The sequence below is a fragment of the Eleutherodactylus coqui genome, chromosome 7 (genome assembly GCF_035609145.1).
Source record: "Eleutherodactylus coqui strain aEleCoq1 chromosome 7, aEleCoq1.hap1, whole genome shotgun sequence".
In the NCBI taxonomy this organism is placed as follows: domain Eukaryota; kingdom Metazoa; phylum Chordata; class Amphibia; order Anura; family Eleutherodactylidae; genus Eleutherodactylus; species Eleutherodactylus coqui.
The window spans coordinates 131,167,921-131,187,067 of NC_089843.1; the positions used below are offsets into that span (position 1 = coordinate 131,167,921).

At 42.5% G+C, this 19,147-nt stretch overlaps 1 protein-coding gene across 4 annotated transcripts in view; it reads right to left on the reverse strand.

Moving 5' to 3' along the window:
- GAB1 (GRB2 associated binding protein 1) overlaps window positions 1-19,147 on the reverse strand; it is a 96,767-nt gene that overhangs the window by 12,772 nt on the left and 64,848 nt on the right. For all 4 annotated transcript variants that reach the window (XM_066573701.1, XM_066573699.1, XM_066573700.1 and 1 more), the window contains 2 exons: window positions 17,134-17,213; window positions 16,735-17,038 (listed from right to left, as the gene is read on the reverse strand). In XM_066573701.1, coding sequence (XP_066429798.1) covers window positions 16,735-17,038; window positions 17,134-17,213 — 384 coding nt within the window. The remainder of the gene's footprint in view (window positions 1-16,734; window positions 17,039-17,133; window positions 17,214-19,147) is intronic.

The following is a 19,147-nucleotide window of genomic DNA, read 5'->3' on the forward strand; positions in this document are numbered from 1 at the left end:
GGAGGAATAAAAAAAAAACGGAGTTCTGCACGGAAAGCGGTGAAATCCAGACGGCACAGCAGGGTTAATTTAATCAGCAAAAAGCAACCCTGTCCAGAGACATTTCACAGCTGAGCCGCTTTCATGCTACAAGTGGAAGCACCAAACTGAAAAGAAACAATGCCACATGCCAGAAGCTTTCTGAAGACAGCGCAACAAAGAAATTCACAAAAGTAGTCGCACCCCCCCTACTGCCAAACCTACATCAGCCCCTCATGACTAAATACTCACCTCCAAGTCAGCACTTAAAAGGAACCTGTCACCACCTTTAGGCCGCTCTCACGCGGCTTATTGTTATTGCACGTGCACTTTTCCCCGTGTGCAACACGCAATGCCAATAGCCCCTTGATTTATATTGGGCCACTCACACCTCAGCACTTTTGGGTCCATATCCTTGCAGTCTCAAGAGTGATGTACTACCCAGCTTGACTGATAAAGGAGTTCACCCTGGAGGGTGTATCTTCTGCTGGCTTTTAATGCATTCAATACAAGAGACATTGGATATTTCATCCTATTGTCTTAGTACTTTTATTGAAGAGTAGTGCCAAGATATAAAGGGTTTGTTTTTGCATATCTAGTCCGCCCACTGTTGGTGGGTTCATCTGGCTGGTAGTGCCTCCATTGTCTATTTTTCATAACCCTCCCCAAGGCTTTTGAGTCCTGGTCACATATCTAGGATTCAAGCCTCTGACATTATTGGGTTTGATCCACCCCTTTCCCTCTTCTAAGATAGTGTATGGGTATTGGCAGCAAACAGCAAATACGCATGTCATTGCATATTTGCGGTGTGTGAGCTCGGCCTTATACTGTGCTCCCTTGATGGCAGCACAAGGTAGTGTCAGGCACACTGACTGCAGCAATATGTCTGTTATATGTATCTGTGAAGAAGTTTGTTAGAAACTTGCAATTTATCAGTAATGGACACACAAAGGAAGTAATCCTCCATATTCATGAATTACAGAATATCTCCTTCTACCCCTTCCTACAGCCACTGATTGACAGATTAGCCCCTCCCACCCCATCCTACAGCCAATGATTGACAGCTGACTGCCTGCCTATTACTGTGCATAGAGAGAGCTGTCAATCAGTGACTGGAGGGTGAAGTGGGTGAAGTTAGTCCGTAGTTCATGAATATGAAGGATTACTTTACTGTAGTCCTCTGTCTGCCAGTACTGGTAAAGTGTAAGTTTCTGGCAAACTACTTCAGAATATATTACATATCGCTCCAATCACTGAGCCCGTCACTACCTTATACCGCCCTCAGAAGGAGAGCATAAAAAGGTAGTGACAGATTCCCTTTAATTCACTACATTTTAGGAAACAATATCAGAAATATCAACCAAACTAAAATTACAAAAGTAAACATGAACAGCACGGTATCAACAGAACGCACTCTGCCTACGAAAACTACAGAAGTAACACGATAATACAAATCACCACTAGAGATGAGCGAGCGTACTCGCTAAGGCAAACTACTCGAGCGAGTAGTGCCTTATACGAGTACCTGCCCGCTCGTCTCAAAAGATTCGGGTGCCCGGTGGGGGAGAGCGGTGAGTTGCGGGAGTGAGAGGGGGGGGGGGGGGGAGAGAGTGAGAGAGAGATCTCCCCCCCCCCCCTCCCCTCCCCGCTTTCCCCGCCGGCACCCGAATCTTTTGAGACGAGCGGGCAGGTACTCGCATAAGGCACTACTTGCTCGAGTAGTTTCCCTTAGCGAGTACGCTCGCTCATCTCTAATCGCCGCCATAAAATGGTCTTTCAATAAAGGTAAAAAAAAAAAAGATTGACCAATTTCAAAATACGACTATAAAACTTGCGCAGGCGCATTCTCAGAAATGTCAATTTAAATGGAACTCTGGTAAAATAGAAGTTTTAGCCCTTCACCCTCCTATTGAATATTTTTTTCCGTCATGTGCAGCAGTTTCTCGGTAACACCGGAATAAGTTCAGGCTCTAGCTTCCAACAGGAGCTATAGGTAGTAGAGGACTACAATGGTCTTTTGCGCAAAACAAGATAGTCAACTACTATTCTGCCATAATTTTGATTGCAAGTGCCACCAACTCTTCCCCTCCTTTCATTTCTCAGGAGTTAATGGTCCCTGCTCGTTGTAAGGCAAGTCTTGTGTCTTTGAGGCTGCATCCATGTACAATTTAGATGAGAGTCTGGGGCGGGATAGAAGAAAGACGCCCAACTAAGGCTGTTCCTTGAAGGAAATCGGTCATTATTTTTGACCTCTCAAATGGCTATCACAACCAAGTAGGTAGCAGGACAACAATGTAAACCTACCTACGTTTCCCATCACTAAGCATACCTTAGAAAATCAACTTTTATTCACGCCAGCAGCATATGCAAATGATTCCTGAAGTGTCTGCTGGGCTTTCCTTCATCCAAGAAGTGTCCTGTGTTAATGGCAACACCCATTCACATCTTAAGATTTAGGCATCTTTTTCGCGGCGATATCGTGACTTTATAATGCTATTTTCCTGGGATTTTTGGGGGGGGAGGGGGGGGGGGGGGAAGGGGCTTGAAATATAAGCCCTACTCCAAAAATAAGCCCTAGCCGCATAAAAAAAGAAAAGAAAAAAACCCAAATACATCACATAACAGCCGTTGTCCGCTCCACTGCACATCATCTCTGCTGGTCCCCGCCGCTGGTCTTCAGTCAATGATTCATGGTCAAGAATTTGAAAAACCCTGCCTTCAGGAAGCACCGCAGCTCAGCCACTCAGAGCCAGTGCTTCGCAGAGGAGGGGTTTTTGCACCTCCAATCCAGGAAGCGCTGACAAACGACTTCAAACAAGTGCCGGGGACCTGCAAGAAGAAGTGCGGCAGACCCGACAGCGGCTGTCAGGTGATGCATTGTTTTTTTAATGTAGCTAGGGCTTATTTAAGGGACAAACACGAGGACTTCCTACTGTAAAAGTTGCATCGCACCGCACAAGAAAACGCATTTTCGTGCGTTGCGATAGGAAGGAAAGCTCCATAGGGAAACATGGGCCACAAAACATCGCAAATCGCGGCAATATTTAGCAACCCGCATTTTTTTTTTCTTGCAATGTAGCAGACTACAAAACATGGCTAATGTGAAAGAACCCATAGGAAAGCATGGGGTTCACATACATGCGATTTGCAGCATTGTCGCATCACGAGAAAATCTTGCGATTTTGTCACCCGTGTGAAAACCGTCCGTAAGCATTCTGCAGCCTTATGTAAGTCCTTCACAGGAGATATCAATCTTGAGCAATTGGGAAGGTTTGGCGTTTGAGAACTTGAAGAATGGTCCAGAACGGATCCAAAATGCAATGTTCATGTATCCTCGGGGCAAAGGAGCCAGCTTTATTCTGTTGCCTTGATATTTAGTTGTAACAGTATAGGAGGCTAAAGATGTAGATAGAGTCCGCTCTATCTATTAATTTTTAATTAATATGCACACATGCTTAGCATAAATATTAAAACACTGTGCTTTGGGAGGACAACATAGCAAGTCGTAATGGAACATTTAGCACCATTGTATTCTTTATGCAGTGCTACAATTTGGAGTGAAGTGCATTTGCATTTCTATAAAAATCAATAGCAATCAAGAACCTAAATGATGTATTCAGGATGTTTTTCACAAGGAGATGTATGTGGAAAGTAGTAGGCAAAATCATTTACAGCACTATCTACTCCTAATTGACAGAATAAAACCTCTTAAAGAGGTTCACTATTTAACTGGCCCACCAGAGTTCACAGACTCGGTAGACATTCAGTTTCTCAGTCTGTTATGCTATTATACAGACCCCAATACAGAAACTACCTAAAGGGGGGCACAGACATTCCTGTCAAAGTTACTGATGACGATCAGACAGCTCCTCTCACAGTTTAGGGTCCATTTAGACCTGACAATTTCTCATTTGAACAAGTCTATAAAAACTGGATGGCTAAAGCTGGTAAGGACTTGTGGCTTGCAAGAAAAGCCAAAAATCAATAAAAAAAGGATTTGGGGGGTAAGTCAAAAACAGAAGAAAAAAAGTCAAAGGATGCTGTAGGATGTTTACAGGATGAAAATGGTGAATTGATAAAAATGATGTGGAGAAGGCTGAACTTTTAAATTTCCATTTTGTATCAGTTTTCTCTAAAAAAAAACACTAGCCAACACTCGAGAAGTTAGAAATTGGATTCAAAAAGATCTAGGCAAGCTTGAACAGTGGGCGGTGATTAACAGAATGGTATTTAACAGAGAAATGCAAAGTCCTACTTCTGGGCAAGAAAAATGAAGAAAGCACATACAGAATGGGAGGGATTGGGCTAAGCAGCAGCACATGTGAAACAGACTTGGGTATACTAATAGATCATAGACTGAACATGAGTCAACAATGTGATGCAGCAGCCAAAAAGGCAAACACAATTCTGGGATGTATTAAGAGAAGCATAGAGTCTAGATCATGTGAGGTAATAGCTTGCTATGGAAAAATGATTCTTCATGCACACGAGTGGAAACCAATTCTCATTTCTGCTCACAGATGCAAAAAAGAAAAAAACCCAAAACGCAGCATGCTCCATTTTCCTGTGGTTCCCACAAGTCAATGAAGTCAATGGAAGCTGCCTGACCCATGGTTTCTATGGAAAAAGCAGGAGTTAAAACATAAAAATCTGTACTGCGTACATACGATAGCGAGTCATGGGAACCATCCACAGTACAGAGAAGACGACAGGTATGCAGGGTCATCCACTGCGCTAAGGGCCAGATAGACATCTGACTGGGATGATTTAGTGATCCTGCATTGAGCAAGGGGTTGGACCCGATGACAGTTTCAGGATTCTATGATTATTTAGGTGACTATATAAGGTAATGATAATTAAACTGTGCACTCAGCAGTCAGAATTGGTATAGCATCTAGTTAATGCTTCACGGGATGGATTTGAAAGTTAAAAGTGAAAAAAATCTCACCATCAGGATGGTGCCTGATGAGCATCAGACAGGTGGCTGCACTGCGTGGATGTGGCTGCAATAACACAGTGGAAACCTCCAGAATGTGACAAGCAATCCAATGCGCGGGCAAGGGTGGAAAAATGGATTTTAGCTGGAGTGGCTCTTCAGTAAAAATGAGATTGAAGTGCATCTGTCAACTGAAAATACTGTCCTATGGAAAATCACAGACTAGTACAGGGTGCTCTCATATTTGCTTAAACACCCCAAAAAGAATGTGCCTCTAAGCAAAAATTGACTGGCTACTATCTATTTGCTGTATTCTTTGATAACGTTAATTAGCCAAACGGCATAATGTATTTTGTGCCATTCGGGCCAACATGAGAATGGACCTGTCCCTGTTATATACCGCCATTACACAAGGGAGGCATATTCAGGTGACAGATCTACTTTAAAGCAGTTCAGCGCTTCATAGAACTCATATATGAAATGATGCAAGAAATGCTATTAAGACCTTGTGCATGTCGATTTAAAAATGAGTTAAGGGTGCCGTCACATGCGCAGGAATTCATCAGGCTTTCTCATGCTACTTTTTAAGCCATAAAGAGTATAAAGAGTATAAAGTAGAAGCACTTTTTGAATCCACTCCTGATTTTGGCTTCAGAAACGGCAAAAAAAAAAAAATGAACAAAACCTGCATATCACATCATGTTATGGCTGATGGCAGGAGGAGCTTGGGGACCCCATTGGGCGGATCTAGTGCCCTATCCCTTCGGTGGTCTGTGGCAAACATCTTCTGCCAGTTTGATGGTTCCAACAGGGTCAGTGCGTGCACCCAGCTTTCCACTTCCCAACCAATCCTGACCGGTCCTGGTCGGTTTAGCATTTCTTCACCCATAAGCAGATGCCTAAGCAATCAGTCTATACTATGAGAAGCTGCAAGAAGTGTGTTTGTCTGCCCACCTTGTATTTGATCTGTACCCAAACCACCTAGCTTTCCTGACCGTGGCTCTATATTTGACTACGCTTACTCATGTTGCTGCTGTCCTGATTCTTGGCCTGATCTGCTTTTCTTTCATTATGTCCCAGTATATATCCTCCGTTACCGCATTATGAAAACCCTGAAAAGTAGGTCAGCTGCCTTTTAACTGAGAATATTTATAGGATAATGGGGGGTCCCCGCAGTAAAAGGGCCAGAGTTAAAACTAGGGACACCCAGGTGTTGCCTCTGGATCTACCATTTGGAAAAAAGTATTTAATCAAATCACTAGAGCCCTGACTAATACCAAACCTTCCCCATATATAGGCTATGACTACTTTAAGTCTCTTCAGGACTATTTTGCATTAGAGACACCGCACGTGGTTTTATGCAGAAGGAATTTTATTTGTCAATGGCAACATTGCAGGGTACAAATAACTTAGGCCCAATGTCCACAGGCAGAAATGAATCGCGGAATCCGCACAGGTAACGATCCGCAGTTCAAGCCACCCATAGGGATGCATGGGCGTCCGCAGCTGAATTAAAGCATGTGGATTTGTTTTGCGGACCTTTTGGTTCGGAAAACAAATCGCAGCATGTTCCATTTTAGTGTGGTTCCCACACGGACAGCTTCCATTGAAGTCAATGGAAGCCGTCTGATCCGTGGCCGGAAAGCGGATTCCGCCGGAAAGTAGGGAGTTTAAAAAAAACAAACAACTCCACTGCGCATGTGTGGCGGTGCACCGACTGGCGCTCGCTCTCACACACACACACACCAAAATAGATGACCCGCCAGGTAAGCAGTGTACTCGGCCGTGGGCAGGGTCGAATTCCGCTGCAGGGTTCCCACATTCAGAATCTGATCCGCCCGTGGATATTGGGCCTTACTAATTACATTTTATACAACCGTTTCTAAGGCTATGTAAAAAAAACACACACACAATTTTTAGTTTTAGGTCATATTAGTTTTGCCCTGTTCATCATGCAGCATAAATGACGTTACCTTTATTCCATCAGTCAGTACAATTATGGCAATATCAATATTGTATAGCTCATTTTTAAAAATATTTTATTACTTTTGCCGAATAATAGAATAAAGAGTTTTTACAGAAAGGGTATCACTTCTCCTTAGGGAGAGCACCAAGGAGGTGTGAGTAGACTTATAAGGCCATCCATGCTCCTCTGGGAAATATGCAAATGAGAAGTTGGAAGGCAGCATTCCTACAAGTCAATGTCAGATCTTTTAACAGGCCTTGACTGAGAATTATGAGCCAAAGCCAGAGTCGTCTCCAGAAGGAAAAGATAACCAGGTTTCTGGCTTGGCTAGTGAGAGGCCTATAAATATAGGTTGGAAAGGATATTGTTTCTCCTTAGGGAAAGCACCTAGGAGATGTGAGGAGGCTTATAAGGCCATCCATACTCCTCTGAGAAATCTGCAAATAGGAGGATGTTAAAAGTTCTGACATGGACTTGCAGGAATGCTGCCTTACAATGTGTTATTATTGTCCGTTTTTAATTATCTAATAAAGAAGAACTGGGTTAATTACCCATTGGAATGCTCTCTATTGATTATAGGTGTTGTGCCTTTAATGTCCACGTTCAATATTTTTCTACAGTCCAATTACTATGCCCTGCTCCACACGGTTGGTAATAGTGGACAGACAGCATCTTATCCCGCTTTCCACAAGGAAGATTAATTCCCCTATACAGTGCCAGTAGAAGCCGCTCCACACCTTTCTCTTCTCTTGGCCTTACAATAGGCGGCGCTGTAGAGCCATTGTTCCATCTTCCTATTTGCAGGAGTTTTTAAGTCACCCCATTCCAAAAGTTTGGAGTATATATAAATTATTAACCTTTTTTGGAGGGTGGGGATTGGGATTCAAATAATGTGTTAACTTTATTATAGAAGCAGTTTGTAGTTCTGAAGATGCCATACAGGGAACTTCACAATGCAAATGAATTGTTTGATTGCTTCTATGCGGTTTTGGTAGATGCTAGCAAAGCTTTGTGGGGCCCCTGGCTGCTATAACACCCCATTTGCACTCTGCATTTTGGCCTTCAAGCAGTGATGAAGCAACAGAGGGAGCCCCCTTCCTCTGTCTAACCACCTGCATGCCCCAGTGTCTACTGACTGCAGTATCCAAGCAGGGAAGTGGCAGTTGCACAGGGATATCTGCTGCATAAAACAGCCAAACTGATGTGCGAGTTTGAGGATTGTCGTTCAATTGTTGGCCGTGTCTACAGTGAACGATTAACGAGAATTTCTTCACTTCTCATTCGTCTTCATTTTATGCAGGCATAAAAATATCTGTCCGCATGTCATAGCGTGTGAACAGCAATCATTTAGTTATTCACTGGTGTGAATGACTTGAACGATTTACCGCATGAGCGAACGGTCATAGCTTGATCGCTCAAACAATTTATCGCTCCATGTAAAAAGGAGCCTCAGGTGAACAGCAGAATACAAAGTTCTGTGGTTCCTCCTAGGAATTTTTGAATAAAGCGACAAGTTGACTTTACCAACCTGCTTGTCAATTGGTTGTGTCTCTACACAGTCTGATACGGACAGCAGAATTGGACTGTGTCAGACTGTGTAAGGACATCTCTCATGTACAAGGGAAGTTCTATCATCCAGTTGTCAATTTATTCATGCATATGAGGAAGATGGAATAATACCTCTGCAGCACCATCTATTGGATGGCAACATTCCTTCAAATCAATGATTGGGAATAGTTGTTCTAAAGACCTGTATAAAGGGTCTCATCTAATAAAGTAGCCTGGATGGAATGAAATAAACTTCTGTTTAAATCTACAACATTGATGCTGTCACTACTTCTTTATTGGATGTGATAAGTGTATCATGGTTCAGGATCCATTTATTGTGGCTTTTGCATAAATGCTTCCCTCGCTGGATACGGCTTTGATTGAGTGCTGCTGGTAAATTCTTTTCCTGTATAAAGGGTCTGAAATTGATTTGAAGAAATCCTGCTATCCAATAGGTGGCACTGCAGAGATATTGTTCCATCTTCCTTATTTGCATAAATTACCCAGAGGAGCATGCATGGCCTTATAAGTCCCCGCACTCACTTTTCAGGTGTCTTTTCATGCCCTTTCTGGGTGCCCTCCTTCTGACCCACTCACTCCCTTGGTGTCTCCACACACTTTTTAGGCGCTCTCCTTAAGGAGAAACGACATCCCTCTTGAACCTCAATTTATTCATACACTCCAGAAGCAAACCGGGATGGGCACAATGCAGCGCCAATACAAGATACTGCAGAAATGTTATTCTATGCAGAGTGTAAGCCTTTACTAAAACAGGTCATCAGGAGGGATAACAGGACCTCTAAATATCTGCTGACAGTAGAATTTATCTAATAGGATTGTGTTTGAAATATTCTAGAACGAAAAGCCTTCCCAGCGTGTATCTATTCTGCATGCAGTGTTATGTGATCTCTCAAGAACTATGACTTATGTTTCCACGTGGAAGACTGTTCAAAGTGCAGATAAACATATTTAAGGCTAATAGGTGTCGATTCACTGAGGAAAGGTGATGAAAATGGACAGTTTGTACCAAAATGATCATTCAGTGGGGGACCTTTAACGACGAATGTTAGTTGTAGACCACTGGCACACCATAATTATCTGGAAAGACGTCAGTGACGTTAGAAACGGTCATCCGATAGAGCTTTTGGCCTTTAAGAATATTCTCAGAAAGATCATTTGTCCATCACTGGGTGTAATTAAGCATATATTACTAGACCGAACAACAAACTATCAGCATGTCAAAATGTGTATGACTGCATCTGTCAGGCCATTATTCATGAGATGTTTAGTTCAACGATCAACCTACTTCTGTCTAATGTACGTGGCCACCTTAAAGCTGCCCATACACCTTCAACAGCTGTTGAACAATCATTTCCACCGGCTCCCCCATACATGGGAATGTGTGGCTCAATATGTGTGTGTTTAAGGAAGTTAAGCCCCAACCAGAGAGCTTTGGTGGTAACTTATCTCTTGAGAAACAAAGGGACCAGGCGTTGGCATTCAATGTCCGCCATTCCTTCCCTTAGCTGACATCAATTGTCAGGTGACAGAGCCATTGTCGAATACAGGGAGTCCTTAGTAGGCATTAGGGATCAGCAGCAGTGCACAGAGGGGACTAAGTGGAAGAGTACAGGCAAGATTGATTTTAGAAAATTAACCGAAGTTAAAAAAATCTAATAAAATTATTTATATATTTACTTTACTCACTGGATGATCCCTTTAAATTGTAACCAAAATTGTCAATTCAGTGGGATCAACTGTACACCTGATGTGTATGGGGGGGGGGGGGGGGGGGGGGGGGAATAACAAATATTTTGGAGGGAGAGAAGAATAGGGCAGTTGTTTTTTTGAAAATGCTCAATCCTTTTGTTCTCTAAGGAGATAAGCTCGTGGCACTGGCTTCCGCCTCTTTTACCATTGGGAACGCCGCTTGGCAGAGTACACTTGCATGGAAGGGTTGGGGGCGATAGCTATTGGCCAGCGATGTACAGTGTACAGCTAGTTTTACGGTATGTTCACAGATGTAGATGTATTGCAACTGAAAATCAGTTCTGCACCTTATTCAGATGTATGGGACAATTACATCTTTGCAACAAATCTGCTACATTTTAACCTACTATAAGAACACATAAAAGGGTGGAGCTGCAGAGACAATTACTGGTGACAAACTGTAGTATCATAATGAAGTTATTTAGGGTATAAAGGATTACATGTGTGCATCACAGCCATGTAAAATGTGCTCCTGTTACAAAAGGCGGATCTGGTAATGTGAATGGCCCTTTACAGATTAGACTTGTTAAAAGATCACTATTGATACTCTTTATTAAAATCTACATACACAGTAGGGCTAGATAGCTGGGGTGGGGTATCCAAACATAAGGGAAGCCGCAATGCTCCAGCAACAAGACAGACAAAAAACAAAAAAAAACTCAGACACACATAAAGGGGAGAGCGACAGCTCTCAGCTTAGATAGAGAGGGGAGAACCCTGATAGACTCAAGGTGTCTACTATGAAGACACCGAGAATATAGTACTGTCCACTCAGTGGTTCGGATCATTTCAATTACTAACACTGCCAACTTGTTGCAGCTCCTCTAGCTCATAGTGTCGATTGCTAACTCTGCCAACTAATTGTGTTGCTCCTCTATCCCTACGCGTTTCACCGCCAATATGGCGGATCTTCAGGAGATACGGGAGCCTAGATGAGGCTGACAGGCTGAATTAAGTATCAAATATGTATTGTAAATTGACCTACCATCAAGACCAGAGGTGCTGTTTTTTTATTTTTCTTCTCCAGCAAGAAAGGGGTGGGGTGGGGTGCTCTATATCTTTAACAAAGAGGCAGGACTGACACTTGCTAGTGGCATCAATGGCAGTTGTGCAGTCCATTAGGGACCGTCCTGAGGCATTTGTTAAAGCTACAAAGCTACTAATACCCCTTAGCCCCATGTTGCTTTGGGTCACCTATCGGGGAACACATCTGTGCAATCTGGCACGCTACGGGAGGGATACTATATAGGAGGGTGATGGCATTTATGCGTTACTAGTTCTGTATTCTCTTACACACAGCTTTTCCTCTAAATTTACAATACACATTCGATTGATATCTAATTCAGTCTGTCAGTCTCATCTAGGCTCCTGTATCTCCTGAAGATCCGCCATATTGGTGGTGAAACACGTAGAGCTAGAGGAGCAACACAATTAGTTGGCAGAGTTAGCAGTCAACACTATGAGCTAGAGGAGCTGCAACAAGTTGGCAGCATTAGGCCTCATGTCCACGGGGAAAATCAGGCCCGCTACGGATTCTCCATGTAGAATCCGTAGCGGGTCCCTCCTGCCCCGCGGACATGAGGCATAAAAATAAGAATTAACTCACCTCTCACCCGCTCCGGATCTTCATTTCGCCGCGGCTTCATCTTCTCTCCGTCGCGGCCGGATCTTCTTTCTTCGGCCCGGCGGATGCGCAGGGCACGTCGGTTGCGTTCCCCGCGCATGCGCCAGCCCGAAGAAAAGAGATCCGGCCGCGACGGAGAGAAGATGAAGCCGCGGCGAAGGGAAGATCCGGAGCGGGTGAGTAAATTCCGATTTTGGTCTCCCGCGGATCTGGGCGGCTTCCATAGACTTCAATAGAAGCCCGCGGGAGACCCACACGAAAATGGAGCATGGTCCAGATTTTTTCATGCTCCATTTTTTTTAAATCACTTTTATTGACCATCCGCGGGTATTTTTTATCTACCCGCGGGTGGTCAATGCATCCCTATGGGATGCGGATTCGCAGGCAGGAGAAGAGTTAAAATCTGCTGCGGATTTTAATTCTTCTTTTGCCCGTGGACATGAGGCCTTAGTAATAGAAATTATCCGAGCCATTGAGTGGACAGCACTATATTCTCAGTGTCTCTATAGTAGACACCTTGAGTCTATCATGGTTCTCACCTCTCTATCTGAGCTAAGAGCTGTTGCTCTCCCCTTTATGTGTGTGAGTTTTTTTGTTTTTTGTCTGTCTTGTCACTGGAGCGTTGCGGTTTTCCTACTACGTCCGGATACCCCACCCAAGCTGTCTAGCCCTAGTGTGTATGTTTTTAGTAGATTCTAATAAAGCGTATCAATAGGGATCTTTTAACAAGTCTAATCTGTGAAGGGCTATTAATTACTATTTAGACTTTCTGCACTCTGAATTCTTGGTAATGTGAATAGAATCAGAGAGGGGGGGTTTCATTCTTATCTTTTTAGAGGATTATTTGTTTCCATGGATATGCTACCAAAAGATGGCCGATATAGGACAGTTAACTATTTTTTGAAACTCACATATGCTATAAAATTAGAGCAATTGCTTTGTGTCACTTTTGATATTTCACCATGTGTAAGTTTACAGAACAGTAATGCTTGCATTAGTCCATGTAACAATCCTAAAATGTGCTACTTCCTTTCACTATAGGCGTAAATAGAGACTGACTAGCTCAATAGAAAAAAAGAACCATCAGTACTGGGAGATACTTAAAGGAGTTGTCTTACTTGCGTTTTGCTGCGGGAAATACACAGCTCCATACACTACACAGTGGTCTGAGTTGGAACAGCAGGCTGAGTCCTATTCTAGTGAATTGGACTCAGCCTATAGTAACGACCCGGGGCACTGTGCAGCGTATGGAGCAGTCCGCTTTCTACAGAAAAACTAAAAAGTGAGACGACCCCTTTAAATACAATGGGGGGCATTTATTAAGGCTGGCATTTCATACAGTAGTCTTAACAAGGTACTAAAGAGAAGATGTGCCTTATTTGTCAAGAGTCCCACACCTCTTAACAAATTAGGTGCATCTCTGGCTCCTCTTGCACTTTAATTTACACAAGAAACTGGAGTAGATTTACATTCAACAGAATTTGAAGGACCGTGTAATGCCCCGGTTCCCTTTCTGCTTGCTTTTCATAAGTGTAGATAAAACGGAAGGCACAAATTTTGGTTGCAAAACATGGTGTGCGACAGAATTTGTGACTTTTATACACCAGCTTCTGGTGTAAAATAGGTGATGAATCTGCACCAAAATCTTTCCAGAAGGCAGTGTAAAGGACAGTGACTAAAAAGCATTGAGAAGAAGGGCATTAAAAGGAGATTTCTAGCTTTCAATTATTGATGGCCTATCCTCAAAATAGGTCAGCAATAGTCGATCGGTGGGGGCCTGAGCAGCAGCTCGGCTTGGCTTACACATTACAGTGGCCTGAAGAGAATGGGAACTGTACCTGCAATACCATGCCTGGCCACTGCAGAGCATACATAGTTGTGTGTTTACAGCCCATATGAACCCCAGGTGCTAAAACACTGGCCCAGCGCAGGGGTCCCTGGCAACAGACCCCCATTGACAACTGACCCCTGTTGCTTAATTTACACATACAGATAACTACATAAATACAATTACCTTTTCATATACATAAAGAGAGATAGCATTACTACTAAACACACAGCATTCTTGGGGAGTATAAGTTTTATTTTACTTCGGAACAAGCTCTTTATATACACAAACAAGCGTAGATTTTCTAAACATCTTTTTCACGAAAATCCAAGTCTTACGGCATTAGGAACAGGAAAAACGTAAACAATTCAAATTTGTATTGAAACAAACCCAGCAAAAATGGGTTATCCGTGTCAACTTTATTGTATATGCAACTTCCAAAACTCGTCTTTTACCAAATCCTATACATTGTCCATCAGCTGCACCTCCCGCTTACTGACCAACAAGCGTTTAATCGAGTTTTTTTTATTTTTTTATTTTTAAACACAAAAAGTTTTATTTGTTTTCTGTCCTCTCTGTACTGTAGTGCTGCTGCACATTAGAGGAACGGTACGACAGGTACACAGAAGCAAAGAAAGTTAAACAATGGGGTTTGTGCTTAGACTTTTTAAGCAGGTCTAGATCTTTCTACAATCGTATAGATTGTATTTATTGCCACATCCCCCAAATGCTCAACTCTAAATATTATACATGTACTCCCAAGCTTGTACCACCCTGGAATATAGGGTCCTGCTTCGTCGTCTTCTGCACAAAGCCCACTGTTTTTGTTTTGCGCTCACACACACGTAAAATAATGCTGTGCAAATGGGAAGCAAAGCATGCTCACCCCATGTAAACCACAACACAAATATAGAAGCGCACACAAACTTAAAATGGTAAATTGCAATTATGTTTTGGTATATCAAAATTATTGGATTGTTAGAAAATTAATCCCTTTATCAAAAATGTGATTTTTTTTTTTTTTAGAACTGCAGTTTCCCTCCATAAAACATTGTTCTGAAAGCAAGTTTAAAAGAGTTATCCTGTTACCGGACTATATTCCACTTATACCATCAATGGTGCCAAAATATAATCAGCTGCACTTATCCGCCCTATGCCTCCGCCATCCAGCGATGCAGCCTCGCCGTCCTCCTGTTTTTTTCTGTTGAAGATGTTACCTGATATCACGTGACCCCTGCAGCCAATCAATGGCTGCAGCAGCACCGCCAGCTCTCCTGGTATAAGCACTCACATCCTGAGTGCCATGATGCCCAGAGTTCAGAATGGTGATGCATTGGCCTCTGATTGGCGGCAGCCGTCACGTGATATCTGGTGACATCTTCCACAACAAACACCAGGACAACAGTGTAACTGCAGCACCGGATCGTAAGCAGAGAATGGGCAAGTACAGCTGATTTTGTTATTTTATCACAGATGGTATATAGGGGGAATTTGTTGGGTAACTTGAAAACTTTTTTGCAGGAAGTTGAAAAAAAACAAAAAAAATACATGAATAAAGAAAAATCGATGTTAATGTAAATAAATCCCCTTTTACTTTTCTTTAGCTATGAATGCTCATTTTGTCTAGTAGGGTAAATGAACCTTGTAAAATTAAAATGGTCGCCATTCATCTTGGCAATCAAGAAACCCATCCAGGAACGCAACTAGAACTGGTTGCATGCTGCTCAAGACCTGAGGGCAGTTGTTGGGTAGTGTTGGGACAGAACCCAATACCCCTCTGGTCATTCCTGGTACTAAAGCAGACAGGATGTTGAAGGTCCAGACCATGGCTGCAGATGGGCACAATATCCTGTGCTGATGCTGTAGCCCCAGTCGGCAAGAAACCCTTTTGTCTTACAGCCTTTTAAATGAGGTTGTCATGATGCAGAATCATACTAAAGTGAAAAACACTCATGGCATGGTGATGCCAAAAACATTCAACTCTTCCAACCGTATCACTAGACTACGTCCGGCCTACATAGGATAAAACTATATATCTCATAAAAGTAGACCTGATTTACCGGTAGTAAGATTACCAGCTTGCCTTTAGAATTAGGCAACTTTCCTCGACAATGCCAACTTTTGACTTTTATGAAGGAAAACTGCAGATATAATAAATATTAGTAGGGTATACAGATGGGTTTCAGTTTTCTCATCCCGTCATGTGAAGATCCTGAGGTTCTTCATTTATTATATGTTAACTCACGACATCTTATCCTTAAACCTTCACTTGTTACCGGTGGGTATAACAGAAGACTACACAGAATAGTTTGCTACGCTCTCCTCTAGACTGCTGGGCCATTTTAGCATTATAGATTCATCGAGCAAAGCCAAAAGGCAAGTATTAAATGATTTAAGATGGGAAATGAGAGATACTAGATGAAGCTAAAACAAGAATGGTTGTTTTTAACTCTTTTAGTCGGTTGTGGCGACACAATAAAGAAATCTAGTGGAGGAGTGCGCATTTTGGAGGTGGCAGACGATTAGCCTAATGTATTTACAGTTTTTCTTCTACATTTTTATAGACAATAGTAGGCCTAGAACACAACCGATTATACAAATAATCTAAATAACTTATTCTAGATGAACAGACCTGATCATGTAAGGCCACCATTAACCAAATACATATAGTAAATTAAAACATTTATTAAAAATATTATGCCTTTAATAGTCAGGAAGTCCGATTTACTTCTATGTGCAGATAACCACTGGTTGAGTAATGATCGGCTTTCCATATCCTAGGTGTATTTAGTAAAACACTACTTTATAAGAATGAGGTTCCTGTTGACCCAACTGTAGAACACACAAAAATAAAATAAAACTTAAAAAAAAAAATGTTAGTTTCTAGTCTTTCAGCATTAGATTCCAGTAGCACCTCTAACCACCAAGCGGTCACCACCAGTCTTTAGTTGCTCTTAAAGCAGGTTAAACTTTTAGCAACATGTGGTAATATTGCTCATTAGAGGCAGCAGTAAGCAGCGGTTCATGCTGTAATCCCAACCTACCTTTTCTGTCAGGTTTCAGATTTCTATCGACAGGTGGAGGCTCACAGTCGGTAGAGGGCACAGACCTCCTTGGTGGGGTCTGCGGACTGGATCTAAACCCCATGTGAGCTGGAGGTGGAACCTGCATCCCAAATGCTGAGAAATCAAATGTGCCTGGAGTCATGGGGACGTAGTTGGTCTCCTGGATCGGTTCTGTGCAGCTGTTGGAGTGCTGCCGAGGTGGAGAATTGGGGTTCATAGGAACGTAGTTTTCATCTAATTCCTCTGTGGAGAAACTTCCCTTTGCCAATATGCTTTTGCTTTTCTGAAAGAATTAAAAGGTTAAAAAATGTAAATGTAATGTATAAAATGTATAATTTCGAGCATGTGGTGACAACTACAGCGAACACAGTGACTTACAAAATGAAAGCCCTCAAGTGAGCTAGATCTATCGCTGGGGAAAGGCCGTGGGACATCATACAAGTCTTGGGAACTCATATCTACAAACATAAAATAGATACAAGTGGTTACAAAGTTTAACTTCACAAAACATGGTAAAATTATTATCTTCAATGGCACTGATGGATAATTGGGAAAGACATGACAGGCATTGTCAATTTGTATTCCAATAGCAACAGTGACTCCGTTAGGGAGCCCAGTAGTAATAGCGCTGCCCCATAGTGGCCCCAGTATTAATAGTGTTCCCCCATAGTGGCCCCAGTATTAATAGTGTTCCCCCATAGTGGCCCCAGTATTAATAGTGTTCTCCCATAATGGCCCCAGTATTAATAGTGTTCTCCCATAATGGCCCCAGTATTAATAGTGTTCTCCCATAATGGCCCCAGTATTAATAGTGTTCCCCCATAATGGCCCCAGTATTAATAGTGTTCCCCCATAATGGCCCCAGTATTAATAGTGTTCTCCATAGTGGCCCCAGTATTAATAGTGTTCTCCCATAATGGCCACAGTATTAATAGTGTTCCCCCATAGTGGCCCCAGTATTAATAGTGTTCTCCATAGTGGCCCCAGTATTAATAGTGTTCTCCCATAATGGCCCCAGTATTAATAGTGTTCTCCCATAATGGCCCCAGTATTAATAGTGTTCTCCCATAATGGCCCCAGTATTAATAGTGTTCTCCCATAAAGGCCCCAGTATTAATAGTGTTCTCCATAGTGGCCCCAGTATTAATAGTGTTCTCCATAGTGACCCCCAGTATTAATAGTGTTCTCCATAGTGACCCCAGTATTAATAGTGTTCTCCCATAATGGCCCCAGTATTAATAGTGTTCTCCATAGTGGCCCCAGTATTAATAGTGTTCTCCCATAATGGCCACAGTATTAATAGTGTTCCCCCATAGTGGCCCCAGTATTAATAGTGTTCTCTATAGTGGCCCCAGTATTAATAGTGTTCTCCCATAATGGCCCCAGTATTAATAGTGTTCTCCCATAATGGCCCCAGTATTAATAGTGTTCTCCATAGTGGCCCCAGTATTAATAGTGTTCTCCATAGTGACCCCCAGTATTAATAGTGTTCTCCATAGTGACCCCAGTATTAATAGTGTTCTCCCATAATGGCCCCAGTATTAATAGTGTTCTCCCATAATGGCCACAGTATTAATAGTGTTCCCCCATAGTGGCCCCAGTATTAATAGTGTTCTCCATAGTGGCCCCAGTATTAATAGTGTTCTCCCATAATGGCCCCAGTATTAATAGTGTTCTCCCATAATGGCCCCAGTATTAATAGTGTTCTCCATAGTGGCCCCAGTATTAATAGTGTTCTCCATAGTGGCCCCAGTATTAATAGTGTTCTCCCATAATGGCCCCAGTATTAATAGTGTTCTCCCATAATGGCCCCAGTATTAATAGTGTTCTCCATAGTGGCCCCAGTATTAATAGTGTTCTCCATAGTGGCCCCAGTATTAATAGTGTTCTCCATAGTGACCCCCAGTATTAATAGTGTTCTCCATAGTGACCCCAGTATTAATAGTGTTCTCCCATAATGGCCCCAGTATTAATAGTGTTCTCTATAGTGGCCCCAGTATTAATAGTGTTCTCCCATAATGGCCACAGTATTAATAGTGTTCTCCCATAATGGCCCCAGTATTAATAGTGTTCTCTATAGTGGCCCCAGTATTAATAGTGTTCTCCCATAATGGCCACAGTATTAATAGTGTTCCCCATAGTGTCCCCAGTATTAATAGTGTCATTTGCAATGGGTCTATTTACATGGGCGATTTTTCGCTTGCAACAATGTTGCAAAACGGAAGTGTCGCAGCATGTCCTACTTTTGTGCGAGTCTCACACGAAAATAGTACCTGCAAATACGAGTGTGGCTTTTAATCTGTGCTGTTAAATTCCACACCAAAATAAGTTACGTGTGAAGATCAACATTTTTTTTCTGGAGGATTAGCAGCCGATTTCACCCATTCAACTG